At 55.2% G+C, this 22,560-nt stretch overlaps 10 protein-coding genes across 10 annotated transcripts; 5 read left to right on the top strand and 5 right to left on the bottom strand.

The window, feature by feature from the left end:
- Positions 1-136: 136 nt before the first annotated feature.
- On the top strand, positions 137-3,088 carry G647_02594 (uncharacterized protein; the record flags this gene model as incomplete). Its single annotated transcript, XM_008726941.1, has 3 exons — positions 137-807; positions 857-1,117; positions 1,168-3,088. The coding sequence occupies 3 exons, from the start codon at positions 137-139 to the stop codon at positions 3,086-3,088; spliced, it is 2,853 nt and encodes a 950-aa protein (XP_008725163.1).
- Positions 3,089-3,861: 773 nt separating this feature from the next.
- On the bottom strand, positions 3,862-6,065 carry G647_02593 (uncharacterized protein; the record flags this gene model as incomplete). The annotated part of the gene is made up of 2 exons (XM_008726940.1): positions 3,862-5,997; positions 6,045-6,065. 2 exons carry the CDS (start codon positions 6,063-6,065, stop codon positions 3,862-3,864), a joined length of 2,157 nt encoding a protein of 718 aa, XP_008725162.1.
- A 264-nt stretch (positions 6,066-6,329) lies between these two features.
- Positions 6,330-8,870, top strand: G647_02592 (uncharacterized protein; the record flags this gene model as incomplete). Its single annotated transcript, XM_008726939.1, has 1 exon — positions 6,330-8,870. One exon carries the CDS (start codon positions 6,330-6,332, stop codon positions 8,868-8,870), a length of 2,541 nt encoding a protein of 846 aa, XP_008725161.1.
- Positions 8,871-9,339: 469 nt separating this feature from the next.
- On the bottom strand, positions 9,340-9,684 carry G647_02591 (uncharacterized protein; the record flags this gene model as incomplete). Its single annotated transcript, XM_008726938.1, has 1 exon — positions 9,340-9,684. One exon carries the CDS (start codon positions 9,682-9,684, stop codon positions 9,340-9,342), a length of 345 nt encoding a protein of 114 aa, XP_008725160.1.
- Positions 9,685-10,043: 359 nt separating this feature from the next.
- Positions 10,044-12,605, top strand: G647_02590 (uncharacterized protein; the record flags this gene model as incomplete). Its single annotated transcript, XM_008726937.1, has 1 exon — positions 10,044-12,605. The coding sequence occupies one exon, from the start codon at positions 10,044-10,046 to the stop codon at positions 12,603-12,605; it is 2,562 nt and encodes an 853-aa protein (XP_008725159.1).
- A 294-nt stretch (positions 12,606-12,899) lies between these two features.
- Positions 12,900-13,781, bottom strand: G647_02589 (uncharacterized protein; the record flags this gene model as incomplete). Its single annotated transcript, XM_008726936.1, has 1 exon — positions 12,900-13,781. The coding sequence occupies one exon, from the start codon at positions 13,779-13,781 to the stop codon at positions 12,900-12,902; it is 882 nt and encodes a 293-aa protein (XP_008725158.1).
- An 834-nt stretch (positions 13,782-14,615) lies between these two features.
- On the bottom strand, positions 14,616-15,461 carry G647_02588 (uncharacterized protein; the record flags this gene model as incomplete). Its single annotated transcript, XM_008726935.1, has 1 exon — positions 14,616-15,461. The coding sequence occupies one exon, from the start codon at positions 15,459-15,461 to the stop codon at positions 14,616-14,618; it is 846 nt and encodes a 281-aa protein (XP_008725157.1).
- Positions 15,462-16,837: 1,376 nt separating this feature from the next.
- On the top strand, positions 16,838-17,734 carry G647_02587 (uncharacterized protein; the record flags this gene model as incomplete). Its single annotated transcript, XM_008726934.1, has 1 exon — positions 16,838-17,734. One exon carries the CDS (start codon positions 16,838-16,840, stop codon positions 17,732-17,734), a length of 897 nt encoding a protein of 298 aa, XP_008725156.1.
- Positions 17,735-18,189: 455 nt separating this feature from the next.
- G647_02586 (uncharacterized protein) lies at positions 18,190-19,341 on the bottom strand (the record flags this gene model as incomplete). The annotated part of the gene is made up of 1 exon (XM_008726933.1): positions 18,190-19,341. One exon carries the CDS (start codon positions 19,339-19,341, stop codon positions 18,190-18,192), a length of 1,152 nt encoding a protein of 383 aa, XP_008725155.1.
- A 314-nt stretch (positions 19,342-19,655) lies between these two features.
- On the top strand, positions 19,656-22,445 carry G647_02585 (uncharacterized protein; the record flags this gene model as incomplete). The annotated part of the gene is made up of 1 exon (XM_008726932.1): positions 19,656-22,445. The coding sequence occupies one exon, from the start codon at positions 19,656-19,658 to the stop codon at positions 22,443-22,445; it is 2,790 nt and encodes a 929-aa protein (XP_008725154.1).
- Positions 22,446-22,560: the final 115 nt, after the last annotated feature.

The raw sequence follows: 22,560 nt of genomic DNA, 5'->3' as shown, positions 1-22,560 counted from the left end.
GGGTGTACAGTCTCTAACCCCAATTCACCAGGCCTCTATCCCTCTAGAAGAAGAAGGCAGTGCATCTGCATCCGACTTCCATTCAGCCTTATCATCAGACCCAGACTTGAGAGGCATCCAGGCCCATTTCCCAGGCATGATTCCCACCGTTGGCCAAACTCCACGGAACTCCATCTCTTCTTCTAACGAGCATTTCCTGGACCTTGCTGCCTTCGAGAACTATTCCTTTGATCTCCCCGAAGGCGAACCCCAATATACTCTTGCTTCTTCTGCTTCTGTTGTCAACCCTCGCCATCTGGACTCGTCTGCAGTTGACACCGGCGGTGTACCCAGTCACCGAACCGGCCCGGACCCCTGGACACACGTGGATGCCACAGTAGGGCCTAAAACTGGACTGCCTGATACTATGAATTCGAATCAACATGGGCTGCCTTCAGGACACCTGAGAACTCCAACGCATGCTCTTCGTCCGTCCTCTGTCGGTGGACGTATGACCTTTGAAGACTCGGCTTATGCCACTGCATCCAGGAAATCGCAGCACGCCAGTGAAGCTGGATCCATAAGTGAGCATGGCTCTGATATCATGGAACAACGGAACACGAACTCCACGCCTACGCCTACGCCATATTCTGCTCCTCTGCCTGGCCCTACGTCGTCGCACTCGTCCACAGCCACGCTCATTCCGTCAAATGGCAACCTTCAACCTTCGCAGCCCGGACGGTCTCCAACTCGTCGGCCACCAAGAAAACAGACAGAGCTTGAATGCCCGGACTGCGACTACGCGGCAAAGACGCCGTCAGACCTGAAGTGAGTGTCGGCAGGTTTAAAGGGTATGCTCTCGACTAACAAAAAACAGGAAACACTCGGCCCGCCATAAACGCGAGTACAAGTGCACAGTTCGAGCCTGCCCGCAGAGCGAGAAGGGTTTCGCCACGGTGAATGACCGGGACAGACACATGAAAGCGGTTCACCGCATCAGCAACCGGCCCAGTAAATCGTACAAATGCTTTGCTGAGGGCTGCAACAGGGGAGACAAAGAGTGGCCTCGCCTCGACAACTTCAAACAGCATCTCAGAAAAATGCATGAGGAGCAACCGTTGGATGATCTGCTTCAGGCGTGAGTTTTCCCTTTCGAACAATTGACCTTGCCTACTAAACCGTCTCAAGGTCCAACAAGTGGTGGGAAGGGCAAGAAGCCCAGCAGCAAGCGGAGGCGGACGCAGCCTCGCATGCCAGGCCACACAATCTTTTTGCCTCAAGCTCTGCTATGTCTGTCTCGGAGCAGTTCGAGGCATATCAGCGCAACTACTCGGACTCCAATCCATCGTACATGTCACTGTCATCTGGAGGCAGTGATATGCTGCGCTCCGTCAGTCACGGCAACCCAGCTCACCCAGCGGACCCTGCTTCGGTTTTGGATCCTCGTCTTAGGCGGACTCAACAGTTCCAACGGCGAAGTCTTTCCGGCCCATTGGGCGCGGGAAACCCTCAGCGCCATTTAGCAGTTCCATTGCTCAACACTAGTCTCGCCCCTCCTCAACTCCACACACAGAAGACGAGATCGCATGCGGACTACTCTGCATATCAGGATCCATCGCAAGTCTCGACCATTTTCACAAACCCGACAGTCAACTACCTCTTCAGTTCTGGCCCGTCCCTAGACCCTTCCCCCTTCGCAGCGCGAGCCGGTTATTCCGTCCCAGGGGGTTTCGTGAATGAGCAGCCTCGCAGGGTGAAGAAGGCCCGCACAGTCGCTGGTCCCGACATCAAATTGTACCGGATGGCAGATTTTGGTTCTCCGCAAAAAGTCCAACCCGTCCCAGAGGATGATAGGGCAAGCCAAGATGCTTATTTGGGATATGTGGGAAGCAATCCAGCTGCTGATAATGTACCGACCCCCTCGCCCCATCAAGCCAGCGTTGCGCAAGCCTTGGAGGACTCCCCAAAGTCGAAGCTCCACAAGCGCCTAGAGGATGACATCAATTCTTTTTTGGTCCAGCACAACTCCAAGGCAGGCAACCAACCGCTATCCGAAGAAGAGTTGTATAAGAGTTTTCGGCTTTCACTGGGAAGCAGCGACACCTTGACCAGTTGCGATGCTTCGCATGTCGGTCCGCTACCGGGACCTGCTGACGTCAAGCAAAGCCCTACGAAATATTGCCCTGCAACGAGGGAGACTTACTTCGTTTGTCCCGTCTGCAAGAAGCCCAAGAAGAGACAAAGTGAGCTCAACAAGCACATGAACCGCCATTCGAAGCCCTACGGATGCGTATTCGACGGGTGCCATAAGACCTTTGGCAGTAAGAATGACTGGAAGAGGCATGAACAAACACAGCACGAGCAGCAGGAGTGCTGGCGTTGCCACCTGTGCTTTGAAGTCTTCTTTCGTGACGAAAGCTACTACATCACGCACATGAGCAACGTCCACTCAACTCACCGTCCCGAAGAGAGTGCTAGACAACATCGTATCGCCCGAAACTACCAGGGACGGTTCTGGTGCGGATTTTGTCGTGAGATCATTAAGCACATGAAGACAGATATGGAAGCTATCAACTTTAGATTCGACCACATTGCCAATCATTTCACCAAGGACAAGATGTTGAGCAAGGACTGGGTCGAGCTGAGTGGCAAGGGGAAGACTAAGCAGCAAGATCGAGATCAACAAAGTAAGACTGCCACCGAGGGTGGAGAAGACTTCGCGGGCATGTCTCAAGATACATCGATGAGCACGCCGACGCCGACGCCGACGTCGCCGCACAACGACTCCAGTCCGATGCAACGCGATTTCTCACACCAATCTTCGAGTTCTGAAGGACTCCCGAGCTCCACTACAATCATGCAAGACCTGCACTCCATGATGGGGCTTCAGATTCATACGGGGCCGCTGCAACGGCAATCCCACCCTGCTCCCGAGCACGCTGGGCCTCAACCGCGACGAGACGTTCAACAACGCCGCACTAAGTATGTGTACTGCTGTCATTGCGGCGAGATAACGAACTCCAGTCTCTCAGACTCGTGCATGCCTCCTTGCAATCATCGTTTCTGCCTGGCCTGCCGTCACGAGGAGCACATGGACGACGAGCCATGATCGATTCGTCTATACTGCGGTATGTGTCTTGCTCATGTTGGAACTGCAGTTCTGGTCTGTTGATTTCGGAAGGTTGACATCGTGAATATACCTTAGTTGTTTGGAGCATGGGGTTCATGTTGTTTGAAGAGCATGTCGGGATTTGTTGCCCTGTCGTACGATGGAATGTCCTTACGCTTATTTGATGAGAGAGGTGGATTGTACTCAGGGCGTCAAGGGTGTCTTTAGATCGCCGTGTCTGTGGGCGAGTTGGGTTTTCTTTTGTCGCCAGCGTCCACTCCGTTGGCGACTCGGACGACATTCGAGCCCCAGACTTGCTTTGCTGTTTTGTGTCAGGTTCAGGGTCAGTGCCAGTCCAATTGGACTAAGACGCTTTGTGTCTGGGATGTCGGATGGTCCGTTCTTCTTGGTAGATACCCTCCCCAGCGCATCATTAGTGACGAGATATGCTTTCAATAGACCTTTTGTTCAGATGAACGGGGATTGACGACTACGCATTATATTTATTCTTTTTAACGCACCCCGATCTGCAGAGATGCGAGTCCAGTTGATTGCCCCTGGAAAACCGGATCACCCACCTGCCAGTTGCTCGCACGACATTGATATTTCTCCTGAACCATGAACCGTGAACCATGAACCGTGAACCATGAACCGTGAACCATGAACCGTGAACCATGAACCGTGAACCATGAACCATGACATGACGTGAGACTATATTCATGCGCTATATAGACTAGCGTCCCACGATATCGACCGGTGTGATTCGAGCCCCGTTAGAGACCCATCCACACGGTCTTCTGGATACACTCGACCCCAGGCTTCCGCCTGCTCTGCTTGATCAAGCCCAAATAGCGCAACTCGGCCAAGGCGCGGTAGAACAGGGCGAGGACTTGTCTTTCGGTTCGAGCTTTGGCCCCAGCTCCAGCTCCAGCTCCAGTGCCGTCCTCATCTTCTTCTTCTTCTTCTTCATCTTCATCTTCCACACTGCGACTTTCGTCCCCATGACGCGTTGACGAAAGCGTGTCGCGGAACGCGTCCCATAGATCGCGGACGTTGATCACCGCGCCCGCTTCGTTCAGCATTTGTACCAGGACACTCGTTGGCGGGAGGGTCGCTGTAGTTGTGGTGGCGGCGTCTGCACTACCACCACCAGCGCAGCACGAACAGCCCAAGTAGTCGGCCGGGCGGGCCAAGGCGCGCTCGATGCAGTGGCGCGGACGCGGGTGGACGATCTGCGAGAGCGGCGATCTGTGGGCCATGGTGTACGCTTCGGCGAGGAATTGGCGGAAGGGGCTGACGCCCGGTTGGAGCGGTGATGATGACGGTGGTGATGAACAGGACGGGGAAATGGATGTTCGGTGGTGGAGGTAGGCGCGCAGAAATGCGGCGGCCGCGGCAGCTTCTTGGTCGACGGGGCTTCCGGTTTCTGAGAGATAGTTCTGCAGGTCGTTGAGTTGGGTTGTCTTTGTCTTTTCTTTTGGCTCCGGCTCCGGCTCCGGCTCTGCCTCGCCATCGAGCATCTCGCTCAGTGACGTTATGCCTCGGACTTTCAGCGCGTCTTCGATGGCTTTGAACGTGTCTGACCTGGTCAGATCCGGTAGTGACGCCAGGAGGTCCGATTCAGTCTCCCATGGCGTGTTCTTGTCAGTGCGGATATGAAGCTTGGAGTGATATAGGTGTCTTAGAGTTCGGATGGCGCCGAGACACGAGGACATGTACTCTTGGCCGGCTTGGATGGCGGCCTTTGCTTCCGTCCAGAGGGACTCATTGGAGGCTAGTAATTGGCGGGCCCTATGTCTCTGAGCTCTATCGCCCTGCGCAAGGGCCTCGCATCGATCCTTGAAAGTTGGAAGATTGCGGATTGCGTCGCATAGTGTCGGATCCCATTGGACGTGGGTTTTGAATTGCGCGGTCAGGGTGGCTAGAGGGTTGGCAAAGAAGTGCGACATGTAGGCGTACTTCAACGCGCGGACAAGATTGTCCGGGGTAGTGCTCTGGGCTCCTGCTAGTTCAGCCAAGACGTTGACGATCGACGAGCCGAGGAAAATGTGAGTCGCGGTGTCATGTTGGAGCGTCTCGTACATGTTGAACAGAGTGCTCTCTGCTCCTCCTGATGGCTTGGTTTCGACGAAGTGAGCGTCGAGTAGATTGATTGTTGCTCTCGAGAAGCGAGACTCAAAGAGCTCGGTCGTGGTAGAAATACCGATGAAAAGCATAAAGGGGATCCTGTCGGACCACGAGTGGAAGGTCGACACGAGCTCGGACAGGACAGTCGTGTCAAATGTCTCAACGTCTGTGACAGAAACGAGAACCCGCTCGACATTTTCCTGTTGTACATAACGGTGGAGCAGTTCGAGATCGAAGTTCATCGGGATTAATGCCTTGTTCTCCGCTAGGAAGTCGGCGTAAGCTTCCTCGCCTCGGCGTCCAGCGATTGATGCCTTGATGATGGTCTTCAGGGCAGTCTGCAGATTTGAGCAATGTGTGGGTTGAAGGGACACCAAGATATCGTTCTTGTCCGAGGTCTCTTGCATCCTTCTTTCTAAGGTTTGGTGAAACTCATGTTGTGTCGTTGCGGATGCTACCAGTAAATGAGTAGGTAGACTTTCCTGGCCCGATTGAGATGCTGTTTCCCCTCGACCTCGATAATTTAGTACATCTTCGACGAGTTCTTCGTCGACCGTGTGCCCCGTCTTGTCGAGCTTCGCTTGCTGTGTAGCCCATGTTGACTCAAACAATGACTTGCGCAGCTTTACCGACTCTTGCGACTCCAGTCCGCCAAGAAGGAGTGGCCAAGGGGCATCTTCTTCCAAAGTCTTGGACGTTGGCTTGACTAGCCTGCGCCTTTTGGGCGTTCGAGGATTGATGTCTCCATCTTCTTGTGTTGTAGGTTTGAAGATATAGCAGGCCTGAGGTCTTTTAGCCGATGTCAGAGAGCATGAGATCCAGGACTTACAGCGTGAGCGTTGTCATCCATCCTAGGTTCGCCCGGCTACGGCATCCTGCTGCCACAGCTGTCGCCGCCGTCGTCGTGGTGTTTGTGGGAAACGTACGGAGTACAGAGACGCGTGACGCGTCGAACCGCAAACGCGGACGGAGTATCTGCTGTACCGTACTTGAGCCGCAAACTAACTACGGCAGGGCACTATTTCACTATCGCGTCAGAGCTGAGGAGGCTCGGAGGCTTGTTTGGGAGCCTCATGAACCGCCCGACCTCTCGACCTGCTGTGTCGCTCGAGACATGCAGACCCCTCGACTTCCTTGTTCCCTGGAAACGCTTGCTCGGAGTCTCTATGGTGGCAATACAGACGACCTGCTGTCATGTCCCCTGGCAGAGATTGAAGACACGGGCGACCGAGGCTATGCCTTGAGATTGTCGTGCACTCCGCTCTTGAACGACGTGCACGACCACACGAGACACTTTAATAAGCTTGATCAAGATCTTTCGCTTCTTCTACCACGTCGCCGTAGCGCTTTTGACGGGCTGCCGGTAACGGGCGAAGCTCTCATTCAGAAGTTATGTTCCAAGGTAAAGAGTTTACTGTCGAGACTGCCTGAAGTTCCTCAACGTAGCTTCTACCTGCCTCTCAACAGCGGATCCGCGCGGAAAGGAGGCTCAACACTTTGGGATGGCATCAAGGACGGTAGCTGGGCCGCAAAATACATCCTGCCTGAGGCGCGTTCGCAACTGCAAGAACAACCAGGAGAGGATGCCGCTGCGATGCTTGATCTGATGAATCGAATGCGCGACCTCGCATGGGACAACCTATATGTCACGAGATATTTCGACACAAATTCCTTGACTCTGGCGGTTGTCCTCGCTGGACAAGGCACCAAGCCGGATCTCGGCCTCGCACAAAGGTCCTTGAATTACGTGAATCTACTCTCGGAGTTGTTCGACGAGTACGAGACCATGAGTAATGCTGTGTCCATGGGCATCGAAGCTCCCTTCGAAGATATGTCGGACCAAGGTCGAGCCTTGAAGGACGCATTATTTACCCAGGAGCATGACGACCATGTACAGGCCATGGCAATCATCAAGGTCTTCCTCTGGTCGGCTTGGCAGCGCTCACTGATGCTCCACTTCTACTACGTGATTGGAGTCCAGCTAGCTCATGGCTATTCTTCTACCTGGAACGCCCTACTGGCGGTGCGCGGTGTCTTTGAGTTAAACTCCCTCTCCAGGGGGGATTCCCGGGAGAATTGCACCGAGTATATGTGCAATTGGGCTTTCGGGCTGTTGAAGACTAGTCGAACATCTGTTGGACTCGACTTCCGTCGCATGATCTCAAGGTTTGACGCTCATTTCCACGGCCGGTCTGCAAGGTGCATCCATGGTTCAGAGGACGCGTGTGAAGGCGGTCGTCCAGAGACGTGTCAGCGGTTCACGGCTGCAGAAACCGCAGCCCAGTCGACCCACGTATTAAGCTGCAATAAGGACTGTGTCAAGATTGTCTGGAGCGCTTCATCCTACCATGGTTGCTTGAAGCCGGCTGCAATTGTCGCCACCGAAGAGTCGCCGCATCTGGAGTACTCGCCTGTCTCTTCCAAGACGCTTGCCATCTCCCACGTCTGGAGCCACGGGCAAGGCGGTCGGCCAGAATCTGGGATCAATGCCTGTCTTCATCGGCGATATTGCCGCCTGGCCAATGAATTCGGATGTGACACATACTGGATTGATGCTGCCGCTATCCCGAGTGAAACGAACCTTCGGCGACAGGCTATTAACAGCATAAGCCGCATTTTCGCGACTGCAAAAGTGACAGTAGTGGTTGACATGGACGTTCAATCCATTGATGTGGATCTCCCAGAACCCAACATTGACCAAATTGAGACGCTTGTATCGACTTTGCTGGTGAGTGACTGGACTGTCCGTGGCTGGACATTGTTGGAAGGGATCCGTGCCAGTCGTGCCATTTTCCTCCTCTGCGGGAACGATCGCGTCGTCAATCTCCGTCAAGCTCTGTTGACTCTACACGAACGAGGGGCTGTTGACATTGCAGCTCTTCTGGGCAGCACGCAGCATTTAATTCCGCATGCAGATCCCTTGACTAGCAAAAGCGTGGAAGAGGCAGGTTTCCTTCTCAGCCAGCGGCACACTTCGTGGCCCGAGGATGTCATCATTTGCTGGAGCTTGCTCATCAACATGCCGGTGAAAACCAACGCTGCGGACCTTTGGAGACAGCAGGTCCGAGTCAGGAGTGCGTTTCTGCTTTCGAGCGCACTTCGTGTTAGCGGAATCGATGGCTTGGGATGGGCACCCGAATCCCCATATATTCGTCCTGTCCACCGTGTCGTCAATCTACCCGATGGCAGGAAACAGGAATATACGGTATGCTTTCCCTGCTACGATGGTGGCGGCAGTCTGTTCGCGCAGATCACTGATCATGGGCTCCGTGGCCGGTGGCGCGTCATCAAGGTCGATAGCTCGTTCGTGGAGAACGTCCAAGGAATGTGCTGCCACTTGACACACTACGAGGACGAAGAGGTGGCCTTCGACGAGTCCGAGCCAGTCTATGCTTATCCGGACGAAGCCCTTGCCTGTCATACCATGGAGGCGTTACTGAGCAAGGGGGCCGAGGTGAGGCTCGTCCGAGCACTAGATGAAGATGGCGTGTCCCCCTACGTTGGCAGCAGTCAGCGAGGTGAAGACTTCGGCTCAGTTGCAGCTATCTGTGCTAGCTCCGACAACGGATCATTGTGGGAATGGAAAGGAGTCTACGCCTGGCAAGAGAGTGAAAATTATCAGGGCTGGGAAGTCGATGAGATGCTCATTGTTTGAGAGAGGAGCTTGTCTAGCGAGTGAGCCCAAGCAGGGCTTGAGGAGATGTAAGTGAGGCATCTCGATTTCATAAACGCCCAGTGCCGTGGGTGAGGCGGCTACTGATAACGTGTCACGACCCGACAGCCCTTGCTGGCGCCCTTTTTGCCCCCGAAGCTCCAGTCCGGTTCCACGGCCCATATCTCTAACGGATCTCTACGGGGGTCCTTCTGAACAGACTCTGGTCGATCCTTCGAAATGGCCTGTTCCATCTGACGCAAGAACTCTGCATTTTGTCGTGAATAGACAACCTTGGCATCTGCCCTGACTGCAATGTCCTCACACCCGAGACAGGTCTTCCATAATGTCAGTGAATGGCGAGGAGGAAGTCACTATCGAGCCCGCCGCACGTCGTGCCATTACTACAGCCACGTAGCCTCGATCGAAGCGTGCCCTAAGGTGACTCACGCCACAAGATTCCCTCTTTCATTCATGACCTCTCACCATCGGCCACGGTACCGTTCTCACTTTCCCCTTCAGTGGCAAGAATGTTCTCCCGCCTCAATTGATTCCGCTTCCCCAGGATACGTAGAGTCCGCTCCCGCTCGGCTTCAGTCATTTCAGCCCAGTTATGAATACGGGAGAGCGTGCCGTCGGAGTTTATCACCATGGGTCCTAGAGCGTCCAGCTTGACGGTTTGTGATGTCGACGTGGATGCTGAGACATCGCTAGGTGGTGGCAGAGCGAGAGGTGCTGAGTTGGACGGGACACTGTCCTCTTTGGCAGAGTCTTGAGTGGAAGGGTTCTCTAGTTGCTGTGGCTTCGTCGATGCCATGGGTCTTGCGGTAATTAATACTTGGATGTCTGTGAAATGAGCACGGAATCTTCAAGGTGGAATCTGGCAATAATGCGACGTCAAGTTATACACTTTTCTTACTCGTCATCCTTCCAAACGTACATGGTCATCGGGTACCCAGTACTTGTAGTTACCGAAGCATGAAGAGAGCATTCTAGAAAACGGGCTTGACAGGCAGGTCGATGGCGCCAGAAGCTGCTGCGATTTCGGCTCATCGTCGGTTGAGGCTGAAGCGAAGCATCTCGAAATAATTGTTCAGGAACTTTTTCTGGCCGCGTCCATCGATCGACGGTCTCGACACTCGGGCTTCGCCTGCATCATTCTGCACTCGTTCATCTATGCGCAGTATCTGCCATCTCTCGCGAAGATGGCATCAGCAATTCTGCCTATCTCCCAGTTTCGCGGCGCACCAGCAATGCCTGCAACTTCTCCAACCGGTCCGTCAATACCGGCAGCCACCTCGAGCCCGCCTTCAAAGCCGTAGGCCGGCGGTCCCGTCGCTAGGAAACCCCGATGTTCACGAGTACGAGCAACAGGGTGAGGATGCCTCGACCCGACGTCCCGTCCACAACCCTCTCGACCCTGAAGCGGCCGCCCTCAAGGCAGAGCTGGATCAGCTAGACCGCGAATTGGCGGTCATGCGAGAGGGGCCCTTTGGACCAAACAGTGAATTCATCCGGTCTTTCCCTGCCGACGAAAGAGAAGAGCTGCTGAAGGCGCTGGAGGAAGAGGGCGTAATGCCCTCTGAGAGCGCAGACCTGATATCCGAGGAGGATCTGGAGGATCTGGCCAGGGAAGAGGAGGGAAAGAAGCAATCCACACAGGCCAAATCCCCGCTCAAAGTGACCTTGAGCATTCCTGTGCGGGACAAAATCTATGTCAAGCGGTTCAACGCCGCGCTGGAGACGGCTCAACAGAAAGACGACGACAAGGAATATTTCGCGCTCTGGAAATGGTACCTGCGGTGCCAGCAGCACGTCTCGAACTTCGCCCTGATCATCCCCGAGGACGTCTGGCATTTTCTGTGGAAATCTCAGAGCACGAGATTCTACAGACCAAAACACCTCGCGATGCTGGGCAAGGACATGGTCAAGGCCGACGTATCTCTCGAGGACAAGGAGTGGGTGGAATACATCGATGCTCTACAAGCGACTGGGGACATCGCTGCTGCTGCAGAGACATGGGAGGCACAGCGACCGCGGCTAGGCACGAATCCAGAACTCGCGGAATTGTTCTGGGTCGCAGGCATCGGCCTCTATGTGCAGCTCGGCAAACCACAAAAGGCCCAGCGTCTTGCCTTCGAATGCTACGAGCATACCACCATGATCAAACCTGAGCTTTTGGTCATGGTCATCTCGGCGTGGGCAAAGAGCCAACAACCTCAGGCTGACGTCAAAACCTGGTATTGCTACCTCGAGCTCTGCCGGAAGCTCGAGGCTTGCGAAGATGAAAAGACGAGGCTGGACATTCTGGGTCGAGTCAGCAGTGTTCTTCTTGAGGCTGGTCGTCCGCAACTTGCTCTTGCCGTCTTCAAGGACATGTTCCTGCTGACCGCCACGGCACCACAAAACTCCTGGATGATATTCCGAGATTTCGGCAAAGCAGTCACGGATGTCCACCCCTTCAACGAGGACCTTGTGAGTCAGATAGGCCTTTCTGCACTGGCGAGCTTCCCGCAGAGATTCGCGAACAAATATTTCTTTACTGCTTGGATCAAGTGGCTGCTAGGTCAGGGCTTGACAGATGATGCGGCTCTGGTGGTCGAGCTCATGTACGAGCGCGGCATCAAGCCCGACGCCGGTCCGTTGAACGGGCTGATCGCAGCATGGATCCGACAAGGCTCGCCACGAGATCGTCAGAAGGCTGAAGAAACTGCTTGGACAATGATCCAGTCGCGAATTGACATGGTGCAGACTCGGTCGTCGCTGGCAGGCGGCACCGACTCGGCAAACACCGTCATGAAGAGGGAGCCCGGGCATCGTCTGGTCTTTGGCAAGCGCCGCGCACCGGCTGCCACGGTGGAGACGTTCTCGATCCTTTTGCAGCACTATACTCGTCGCTCAGACCTGGCCAACGCCAGCCACCTGACGGATGTCATGACCGGCTCTGCCATGATCAAACCCAACTCGTTCATCATGAATCACTGGCTCTACGCCTCACTCCGATCCGGGCAGATAGCGGATGTGTGGTCAAAATACTCTTCTTTAAAGTCATCCATTGTACCGGACGTTGAGACATTCGCGGCTCTCTGGGATACAGCCAAGACCTCCTACGCGTCCCCTCGCCGGCATCAGGGAGGATTTCCTGACGTGCGAACATTATTCGCCGAGATGCAAGAATGGTTCGAGAAGCTGGAGGCGAAGAAGAGAGTCTCGGCGCAGGAAGATTTCTCGTCCGAGTTGTATGAGCAGATCATCCGCTGTTTCTGCCTCTCGTCGGACCCGCTGGGGACGCTCTGTGCTTTTCACGGGCTCAAGCAATCCTTCAATACTCTGCCTCATGAGGAAGTCAGCAGGTTGATCATCATGCAAGTGGCTCGCGCGTATGCCTCGGACTGGGCGCCACCGTCTGCCGGTGCCCGGGGTCTGCGCATGAAGAAGAACATTCAATATCAAAGCGCAGTCAAGACGTTGACGGAAATCATGGTCGCCATCTCGGACAGGATGATCCAGGAAACGGACGTCGACCCCGAAGCCGTCGCAGAACCGGAGAGCGAGCAGGCCCGGCAACTCAGGCTGAACGTGCTAACAACATTCCTGGGCCTCATCATCGAGAAGAGGATGAAAGGAGTGGCGCCAGAAGACGCACTCCAGAGAATCATGGGAGTCGCGGACGACATGAAGACTACCGTCCCTCTCGATCTGCTACAACAGCGAGGCTGGGGCGACGTCGAGATGTGATTGTGCCAATACTGTATAACAGAGTGTATTTTCAATTCATTCATACATATAGCATGTCCATGTCACGGACACGGACACGGGGTTCTCTCCATCCGCTCATCTGGATCTTGCCGTTGAGAAACATGAAATTCGCCAACTGAATTGTCCTGTCAATGGTTGATGCTAATGCTGATCCGCGTGCACGCTTCTCGTAAAGACCTCACCCTGTAACCATCCAGGGTCAATCCGATCAAAAAGCCGGAGACCCAGACCAGACGGCGTACTAAAATCATACAGGTCCGATTCTTGTGCCTTTCACTTCTTGCCCTTTTTCTTCTTGTTCTTGCCGCCTCCCCCACCTCCACCTGCCCCGGTTGTTCCAGGCGTGGGAAGCTCCGCGGTCGGGGTCTCGACAATAATTCCATCCTCATCGCTACTCCCGGCGGTCCCCTTGAGGTTCGCGGCCGGTGCGGCAGACGCAGGAGCGGGAGCGGGAGTGGGGGGAACAGCAGAAGTAGAAGTAGAAGTAGAAGTAGACGCATCAGCCTCACCCTCACCCTCGGGGCCGCCACCCAACAACTCCTTCCTTGCATTCTCGCGCGTGCGGTCCCACCGCTCCTTCTCGGCCGCCAACCCGGCCTTGATGCCGTCCAACTTGTCCCTCAACATCTGGTTCTGCACCATCTCGTTGGCGCTCTGGAAGATGGTCTGGCCCCAGGTTCCGGCCGTCGCGCTCCCGCTCCCGCTCAGCGCGTTCGCCTCGGCCACCACGTCCTTGATCTCCAGCTCGAGCTCCTGCTCGGCGCGCTGCAGCCGCTGGAAGATCTCGTCGCCCACCACGCCCCGCTGGAGCAGCGCCGCGAGCGCGGGCTTGCGCACCCGCACCTCCATGATGCGTCGGATGTCGTCGCACGCCCGCGCCAGGAGCGCCGCCCGCAGCACACTGTCCGGGACTTTTGTGGGTCTGTCCTTGTCCTTTTCCGCGCTTGTCGGGCTGTCCGACGGCGAGTCCGGGTCCGAGAGGTGCAGGAGTGAGAGGTAGATGTTGCGGGTCGTGTGTTCGGGGAAGTAAGGCGCTAGGCGCAGCTTTTTGTTGACTTGGCGCGACCGGTACAGGTACGAGAAGGTCGCCATGCTGCCTAGGAGGATCGAGACGTACGCCACGGGGACTAGGAGGGAGAGGGTGAGGAGTTGCATCTTGGTGAGCGTACCGCGCGCGTGCGTGTGCACACACAGGGCAACTGAGACAGGGGGAGGGTGGTCGGTGGGCGGAGCGTTTGTTGGGCCGGAGGGGGAAGTGGGTGGTCGTTTCGCTTTAGGTCGTGCTCATTGAAGAGGAGGGAGTTCGCTGGCTGTGGAATTTAGACTTGTACTGTGGGCACGCGCTGGCATGAGCGTGGGTCAATGAGTCCTGTGTCGTGCACGTCTCGAGGGAGGAGGAGGGACGTTCTTCGTCTCTGGGATGCGAGAGCGGAGGGTGTTGAGAGAGGAGTGGGCTTTTTGGGTATCGAGTAACGTCGGCGTGCTGTGAGATGTCGATTTCGCTGGTGGGAATATTGAAGAGGACAAGGTTGCGGGAAAAGGGACAACGTGATCGGACACAGATTAGACTAGATAAGATCAGATAAGATCAAAAAGAGATCTACCGCGCCAAGCATTGAAGACTGCGTTCCGGCATCCTGAATTTTGTACTCAGCGAGCATGAAGACGTTTCAGTGCTCTTGCCGGTAGCAGCTTCTACAACTGGCGTGCTCAGCAGTGGTAGGAGACCATTGCACTGTAACAAGGTGGGAGCAGTGTTGTGGAACAAAAGATTAATTTTGAAGGACTGAACGTCACGACGAACTCCACGACATATAGCTCAGAGATCAACCAGTACTTCAGTAACAGCATATATTTCCGCACTGTGAACATGGTCAAGCTACTCTGGCATACATTATGACTGATGAAAAACGAATCAAACCGCCAAAAAGAACAGCCGACTTGATTAAGCCCAACCTTCGGGCTTTGCAACATCTTTCTTCCAAGAACTCACTGTCTCAGAGGCTTTGGCACGTAGTCCCAAATCTTGACCCCGTCAATCTCGCTGTTGTTCGGCAACTTGTAGAACTCCCGGACGTCGTGCTTGTCAGTGTCCTGAATGTTGTTGATATCCTCGTAGCTCATGACCGAGTGTGGATTCTCGCTTCCGAACTGCTTTGCCGGGGTCCGCTCCGGTCGATTGCCCAAGGTGTCCCCCTTGATGGCAAACTCATGTCGAAGGCCGATGATGTGTCCGATCTCATGCAAGAAGGTGTTCTTGAGAATGGCTCTCCACCGCGGCTCCACAAGAGTCTTATGGTAGACGAGAACATCGTCGACGTCGTTTGGGAAGAAAGCTGAGGCCAGAACGCCTTCGTCAACGGCGGGTTTGAAGTACCTGACCACGAAGTTCGCCTGTGCGCGATTGGATGTTCGAGAAATGTTCACGCCAAAGCCAATGGCGTTCCACTCGTCGGCTGCTTGTTGGAACGCCGTTGCCGCATACTCAAAGTCGGCGTCACTCAGGAACCCTTCTCGAACCGGAAAGTAGAGGAGCTTGGTGGGATTGGACGTGGATGCCGTCCAGCGGGGGATGATGGGTCCTACACCGACGACAATGTGGTCCCGTCCGCTGCCATCGCCGGATTGTTCATCGCTCGGTGGCTCGCCGAATGTCTCCTGAAGACCAGATTGTGTGACGCAGGGGTATTGTTTCTTTCCGTCTGCCGCCATGGCGCCTGTATTTGGGACGGGAGCTAGATCAGCTTCGTTGAGATTGCTTGATGGTTCCGTACCGCACCAGGTCAGAGGTTTGCTGTCTGGGGGGTCGGAAGGCATAGGATTCTTTGAACCCATGGTTGTAAGCTCAAGCTGGCACGCTGTATTTATGTTCGAGAGATCCTGAGATGGCGCCTAGCTCGGTCACGTCGCTCTCAGCTGCAGCTGAACTCTGAGAGATCCAGCTGCAAAGCTTTGGCTGGCTGATCCGTATCGAGGCTTGATTTATGTATTGGGATACGGAGGAGGTCGAGCCCGAGCGATCCAGCTCGATTCTTGGGTTGGCCGAATTATATCGAATCCAGAGACCGTATTTTGTCCGTGGCTGAAGTCGAATCTGCAACGGCTACCTGCTTAGACTGCCCAGCTTCATCATCTGCAGTCGGATGGCTGGGCCACGCTAAAGCCAAGACTGAGCTGAAAGATTTGTGTCACCTGAACCACGGACAGCAAACGAACGCCCAAGGTGAAGTCCGCTGCAGCAAAGTGAGATTCTCAACTCGGATGTACTCAGCAGGATTTACACAGGTGGTAGGCTGCTGTAGCGAGAAGGAAGCGGGGGTTTCGTCGAGGTTAGGTGATCTGCCACAGCACACATGAGAGCTGAATCGAATTCTCACAAATCAGGAACACGGTTCGAATCCATTATCTAACTTAGTGGCATAGAGAGAGGGGGGAATGGCACTGTGCGAATGTTGGTTCTCCGGCCCTTCTCAGACGTGGGAGAGTATGCTTCGTAAAGCGGTGGGCGTCAATGGCACTCAACTTTCTTGAAATGGGGTCTTGCTAATATGCAAATCTTGACGCCAAACATCCCGATCTGGCGAATCTGACCATTGAGTCGCGTGCGGTGATATTGATCCGCCATGTCGGCCAGCAGTGAACGCATTGAAAGTTTTGACTCGAGAGGAGAGGGTAGGGAGTGAGTAGACGCCAGGTGGGACAGCGCTTCGTCGAGGATGGTCACGTGAAAGATCACGTGTAATACCACGTGAGTTAGCCTTGGCGGGTCAGTTGCCTCGTCTTCTTGTTTCAACACAGATCTTTGTGAGTGATACATATGCAATTGACCCAGTTTGGTTCTACAACGCAAAGCATATCCCTTCCGCTAATGCCCAGCTAGTGTTATTGGCTAATTTGAACGACTTAATTCTGCCCTGGTGGGCATGACTGGCTGTACGAAGGCCTGAGCGGAGATCGGAGGATCTTGTCCGCGGGTGCGAGCCCTCCGCCACTCCGAGAGCTCCCGAGATTTGAGTGACAGTCTTGGGGTAGTTAATACCTCGTATATTGTATGTGTCTCAAACAAGCTCCTGTGGAATCCGGGCGGAGCCTTGTCCAGGCAAGACTCTGATGGCGGGTGGCCTCAGGCAGCCTAGCTTGGCGACGCTCAACTATAAAGCACACGCCGGCGCAAATGCATGCTCAGACTCATACTTGTACAGATACTCAATATGTCGCGCACAGTATTGATAACAGGATGCTCTGATGGCGGCTTGGGCGCCGCTCTCGCCGTCGCCTTCTACAAGCACGGCGATCGTGTGTTCGCGACAGCGCGGAATCCCGATAGGATGGCATCGCTGAAACAGATGAACATCGAGACCCTCCAGCTCGATGTCACGTCCGAAGACTCCATCAAAGCAGCAGTCGAGGCAATCTCCGGGAAAACACACGACTCGCTCGACATCTTGGTCAACAACGCCGGGACAGGCTACAGCACTCCGCTCCTCGATGCATCTATTCCTGACGTTGCCAAGCTTCTTGAACTGAACACGCTGTCTGTCCTGCGCGTGACGCAGTTCTTCTTTCCTTTGCTCCGGAATGCGCAGGACGGGGCCCTCCTGGTCAACAACACCTCCTGCGCGAGCGCCATGGCTGTTCCCCTTCAAGGGCCATACAGTATGTCCAAGGCCGCCACGGCGTCCATGTCCGATGTCCTACGCCAGGAACTTTGGCCCTTTAATATCAAAGTCGTGGATCTCAAGACGGGCACCGTCCAGTCGAATTTCTTTGCGAACACGACCTCCTCGGGCTCCTCTCAGGGCGGCGAAATCCACTTACCGGAACGCTCGCTGTACGTTCCTGGGAAGGAACAGGTAGAGAAGTTCATGCGCACTGATATCGACGTCACGGCCATACCAGCTGATCAGTGGGCCAAAGCGGTCGTGAGGGATCTGTCGAGGAAGAACCCGCCGCTTCATGTCTGGCGTGGGGGAAATGCCTTTCAGGTATGGCTTGCCACGTTGCTGCCTGTCGGAATGACGGATAGCATGATGAGGAAGATGACTGGCCTGGATCTGGTGGAGAAGTATTATCGCGGGTTGAGGGACCGAGAGCAGAAGACAAAGTAGTCACAGTGAGAGAGAGAGCGACAGCCAGGCAATCCCGGGTCTCTCCACCTGCCCCAGCTTCCTCCTCATACATCCGGCCTGCAGGTTAACGTGGAGTTAGCACATTCCAGCAATGCTATGCAGGCTTCGAAGAGCCGAGAACCGACACCACAATACGAAACGACGAGATATAACAGAAGGCCTGGCTGACGTGCCTTGCGTGCACTATACGTTGAGTGGCGTTTCATCGCGATTTTCTCCCACAGGGTGAAGAGGATCTTGAAGCTGGGCTTCAACCGTCCCATGCGTGCTGTGTCCTGTCTGGTGCGTTTTGCTCCAGTCTCAGCTATTCTACACAGACAACCACTGCACTCTACCACACTTTTGCGGCCGGCGCAGAGGTTCGTCTGCAATCTATCGCGTCATGAACATTCTGAACCTCGTCGCTCGCAGAAGTTTCGACCAGAAACGGAATGTCAGCACTCTTCTGTTGAAAGAAGTTTTCCGACCTCGCCCAGAACAGTGTCAATGTCCCTCCGCGTACTGAGGAATGCCATCGCCCAGCGATTCAGATTCTCAAGCATGGACCGCCAAGCCGGCGAGTCACAGTTCCTGGGGTCCCCATCGTTGGACGGTCGCTGATCTGTCTCGTCGTCCAACCAATCCAGGTTCGCCGCACCCAAGTCTCGATTCACCCGAAGGGCCCAGTCGTCCGAACAGGGTCTCCACAGCTCCAACGCTTTGTCCAACACCAATACCTTGGCATAATGTTGTACGGCTTCTAAACGGCCGCAAAGATCCAGGTCCATGGACAAAATGTTCATGAGAAAACGACCACGGCTGATATAGTCCATTTCCTGCAAAGGGTCGATGGCCGAGCGTACCAACACGGTTAGCCACCACAAGAGAGGATTCTTCGAAGCAGTCGGTGCATGGTCCGTGATCATGTTGACGCAAAGTACTCGCACAGCAGCATCGAGCTCGCTCTGGATACCGGTAGCAATTGCTCGCAAGATGTCGGTCACTTCATGCTCCGTATGTTTAGCCAAAAGCAGACCCATGTCCTCCGGCATACCCGAGTTGGTATGAGCAAACACCAGGAAACAGATCAGTGATGCCCAGACAGCTTGGTAACGCCGCCGTTTGCCCAAATCTGCCATGGCACGCAACGCCCGGAACGGTTGGGTTGCTGCTGGGCGCGCCGCACGATTGAGAACGAGTCGTGCCTGGCGCGGCCAACGTTCGGCTAGTCGCTCCTCGCGGTCGAATGTATCAAAGATGGCGACCTGGATGGAGGCTCGGATACGGCGATCGTGATCAAAGCGCTCGATATCATGCCCCCCTTCTGGTGATTGCTGGTTGTCAATGTGGGTGGCCTTTGGGGCAGGGGCGAGGGTCGCGTCTGGCCGCGTGCTCGTCGCGGATAAGAAGTTTATCCAGTTCCTCTTGACAGCAATCCATTGCTCGTCAGTCGGACCTCCTACACCATGGAGCCAGGAGCGATAGACTTGCGTCCGATTGCCATTTGCTAGCATCGGGACATCCCAGCGTTCGTCGAACCTTGTAAATTGTGTTTGGGCCGTAACGCCAGTCACACTCAACAACGCGATATCGTAAGCGAGCGCCATCGTATAGAGCACTTCCTACCTCATTTTGCGTCGTAATGCGCCTTGGTCGGGGACTGTTCAGCTTCCCGCACATTTTGTAGTACTTGAAGAAGCCAAGCTCGAATTAGGCATCCAGCAAATGTGCTTCCACTCTTCCGTCCTACGTACTTGGTCCCCCGAGGCGGCCGCACGTGATGGTAGAGTAAATCACGTGATTCAGCCTTGTCTCGCGCAACCTGCCCTGCCTGGCGTGCGGAGACGAAGTCGTCGAAAAAGTTTCGGCTGCGGCGACTTTGAGAGTCGAGAAAGTGCCTTGCTCGCACGACAAGGCGGAAATGGCGCCGTCGCAGCTCAAGCAATTGAAAGCGTCGCTGCGAGAGAACGGCGTCCTCGGCCCTCAAAAATCCAAGAAACAACGAAAATCGGCCGGCAAAGATGCGCAGAAACGGGCGCAGCGCAATGCCGCCCTCGACGACATTCGAGAGCGATTCAATCCTTTCGAGGTCAAGGCGCCTGCGCGGAAAGCGAAGTACGACTTCGTTAATGGCAAGAATGTGAAACCGGCCGTTGGCCGACCGGGCGTTACCCGAGGACTGGGAGAGGAACGACGGAGAGAGACACTGTTGAAAGAGATGCAGAGGCGGAATAAGGTCGGCGGGATGCTTGACCGACGGTTCGGAGAAGACGATCCGACCATGACGCCGGAGCAAAGGGCAGCTGAGCGGTTTGCGCGGCAGAACGAGCGCAAGATGAAGAAGACTTCCATGTTCAATCTCGAGGACGACAGCGAGGAGGAGATGACACTCACACATGGTGGAAGATCGCTCGATTTCGGCAGTGGCGTGAAGGATGATTTCGACGAGGATGACGTGGACGATGAAGAGGATGCAGACACAGACGGCGAGTTCGATCCGCAGGACGACCGGCCGCGTAAACGGGCACGGGTCGAGGGTGAAGATGAACCTGACGAAGAAGCGGACGAAGAGGCACCACAGCGGAAGAAGACAAAAGATGAAGTCATGAAGGAGATCATCGCCAAATCCAAAATGTACAAAGCCGAGAGACAGGCTGCGAAAGAGGACGATGACGATCTCCGTGCTGAACTCGACAAGGGCATGTCTGACTTTTATGCAGCCTTGCAAGGCCAGAAGGTACCGGAACAGCGACCTGCGCCCGTGTCACCAGCTGCAGTGGCCGAGCCGCACATGGATCCCTCACGGGCCGCTATGTTGGCGGGCAAAACCAGGGAGGACGCGGAGAAGGACTACGAAGCAAACCTGCGGCAGCTAAAGCTGGAGGCTCGATCCAAACCCAGCGTACGGACCAAAACCGAAGAAGAAAAGGCCGCCGAAGAGGCCGCACGCCTCGAAGAGCTGGAACGAAAGAGAGTCCGGCGAATGAAGGGCGAGGCGGAGAGTTCGGAAGACGAGGAGGAGAGCGACCAAGCCGTCGAGCCCGGACCGGATGAGGACATTGATATCGACGATGCGGAAGCCTTTGGATTAGCCGCTCCAGAAGCCACATCTGCTCCAAGAAGAGAACTTGATGTGGAAGACGAAGATGAGTTTGTCCTTGACGACGACTTGATTGCTTCTGGATCGGACGCTGATCTGGCAAGCGAGCAAGCCGACGAAGAGTCTGACTCTGAATCCGAGGATGAGCCCGAGGACGACGGTGACGACGACTTCATCAACGGCCTGGCCTTGCCGCAAGAAACAGAAGCAGAAAGACGTACAGCTTCGAAGACGACAAAGTCGGCTCCGACAAGCCCCAACCTCGCCTACACTTTTCCTTGCCCTCAGACTCACGAGCAATTCCTCGAACTTACCAAGGAAACCAAGACGACGGACCTGCCAACGATTGTTCAGAGGATCCGCGCCCTCTACCACAAAGGCCTTGCCGCAGGAAATCAGGACAAGCTCGATACATTCGCGGTCGTGTTGACGCAGCATGTCGCCCACTTGGCCGACAACGACGGGACAGTCCCCTTTTCGGTTCTAGAAAGCTTGATCCGGCATCTACATTCAATGGCCAAATCCTCACCCGAACCAGTGAGTGCTGCCTTCCGGGAGCATCTCCAGGTGATATCTGCCGAACGACCGCTTCGACTCTCCGCAGGCGACCTCGTCGTGTTGACTGGGGTGTCGACGATCTTCCCAACGTCAGATCACTTCCACTCGGTGGTGACGCCGGCGATGCTGACCCTGGCGCGATACCTTGGCCAAAGCGCCGTCCAGTCGCGGCAAGATCTCGGCGTTGGTGCCTACTGCTGTACGCTCGCCCTGCGATATCAGCGGCTGGCAAAGCGGTACGTGCCCGAAGTGGTCACATACATAACCAACGCGCTCGGCATCCTCTCACCCACACCACTGCCTCAGCAAGACAAGGACGGCAAACCACTTAACGTCCCCATCAGGCTGCCTTTGGGATCTGCGTCTCTGCGCATCCAAACCACATCAGCAGCGGGAGGTGTTGTCGCCACACCGGAGAAACTCTCTTTCAAAGCTCTCATCATGAGTCATGGTAACGACGACGAAGACGACGACGCCCAGTCCCTGATTCTTCTCAACACATTCATCAGGCTGGCAACACAGGCCGCACAGCTATGGTCCCAGAAGTCTGCCCTCCCAGAACTCATGCATCCGCTCATCCACGCATTGACGCACCTTTCGTCACGCAGCAACGGCAGCTCGCTTCCCTCACAGACCCTCTCTCTCGCCTCAGCCGCGCTCTCCACCCTCTCCGGCATGCGTGACGCATTCATCCAGACCCGCCGGCCTCTCCTCCTGCATGCCCACCGGCCTCTCGCCATCAAGACCTCGATCCCGCAGTACATTGAGAATTACAACCCAGACAGGCACTACGATCCGGATCGCCAGCGCGCGACGCTCGCGAAACTGAAGGCCGAGCACAAGAAGGAACGGAAGGGCGCGATGCGCGAACTCAGGAAGGACGCGAGTTTCATGGCGCGCGAGCAGTTGAGGGAGAAGAAGGAACGGGATACCGCCTACGAGAGGAAGTATAAGCGGTTGGTGGCGGAGATTCAGGGCGAAGAGGGGCGAGAACAAAGGGGGTATGAGAGGGAAAGGGAGAGGGCGAGGAGAAAGAGCAAAACCAAGGGCTAGCCAGTTCGAGACTTTAATACATCTATTTCCACGTGCGTGTGCGTGTGTACATGTGCGTGTGCGTGTGTACATGTGCGTGTGCGTGTGTACATGTGCGTGTGCGTGTGTACATGTG

This window comes from Cladophialophora carrionii (assembly GCF_000365165.1).
Source record: "Cladophialophora carrionii CBS 160.54 unplaced genomic scaffold supercont1.2, whole genome shotgun sequence".
NCBI lineage: Eukaryota > Fungi > Ascomycota > Eurotiomycetes > Chaetothyriales > Herpotrichiellaceae > Cladophialophora > Cladophialophora carrionii.
The sequence above is the reverse complement of the archived record's forward strand: the minus strand, read 5'-3'. Positions and strand labels throughout refer to the sequence as shown.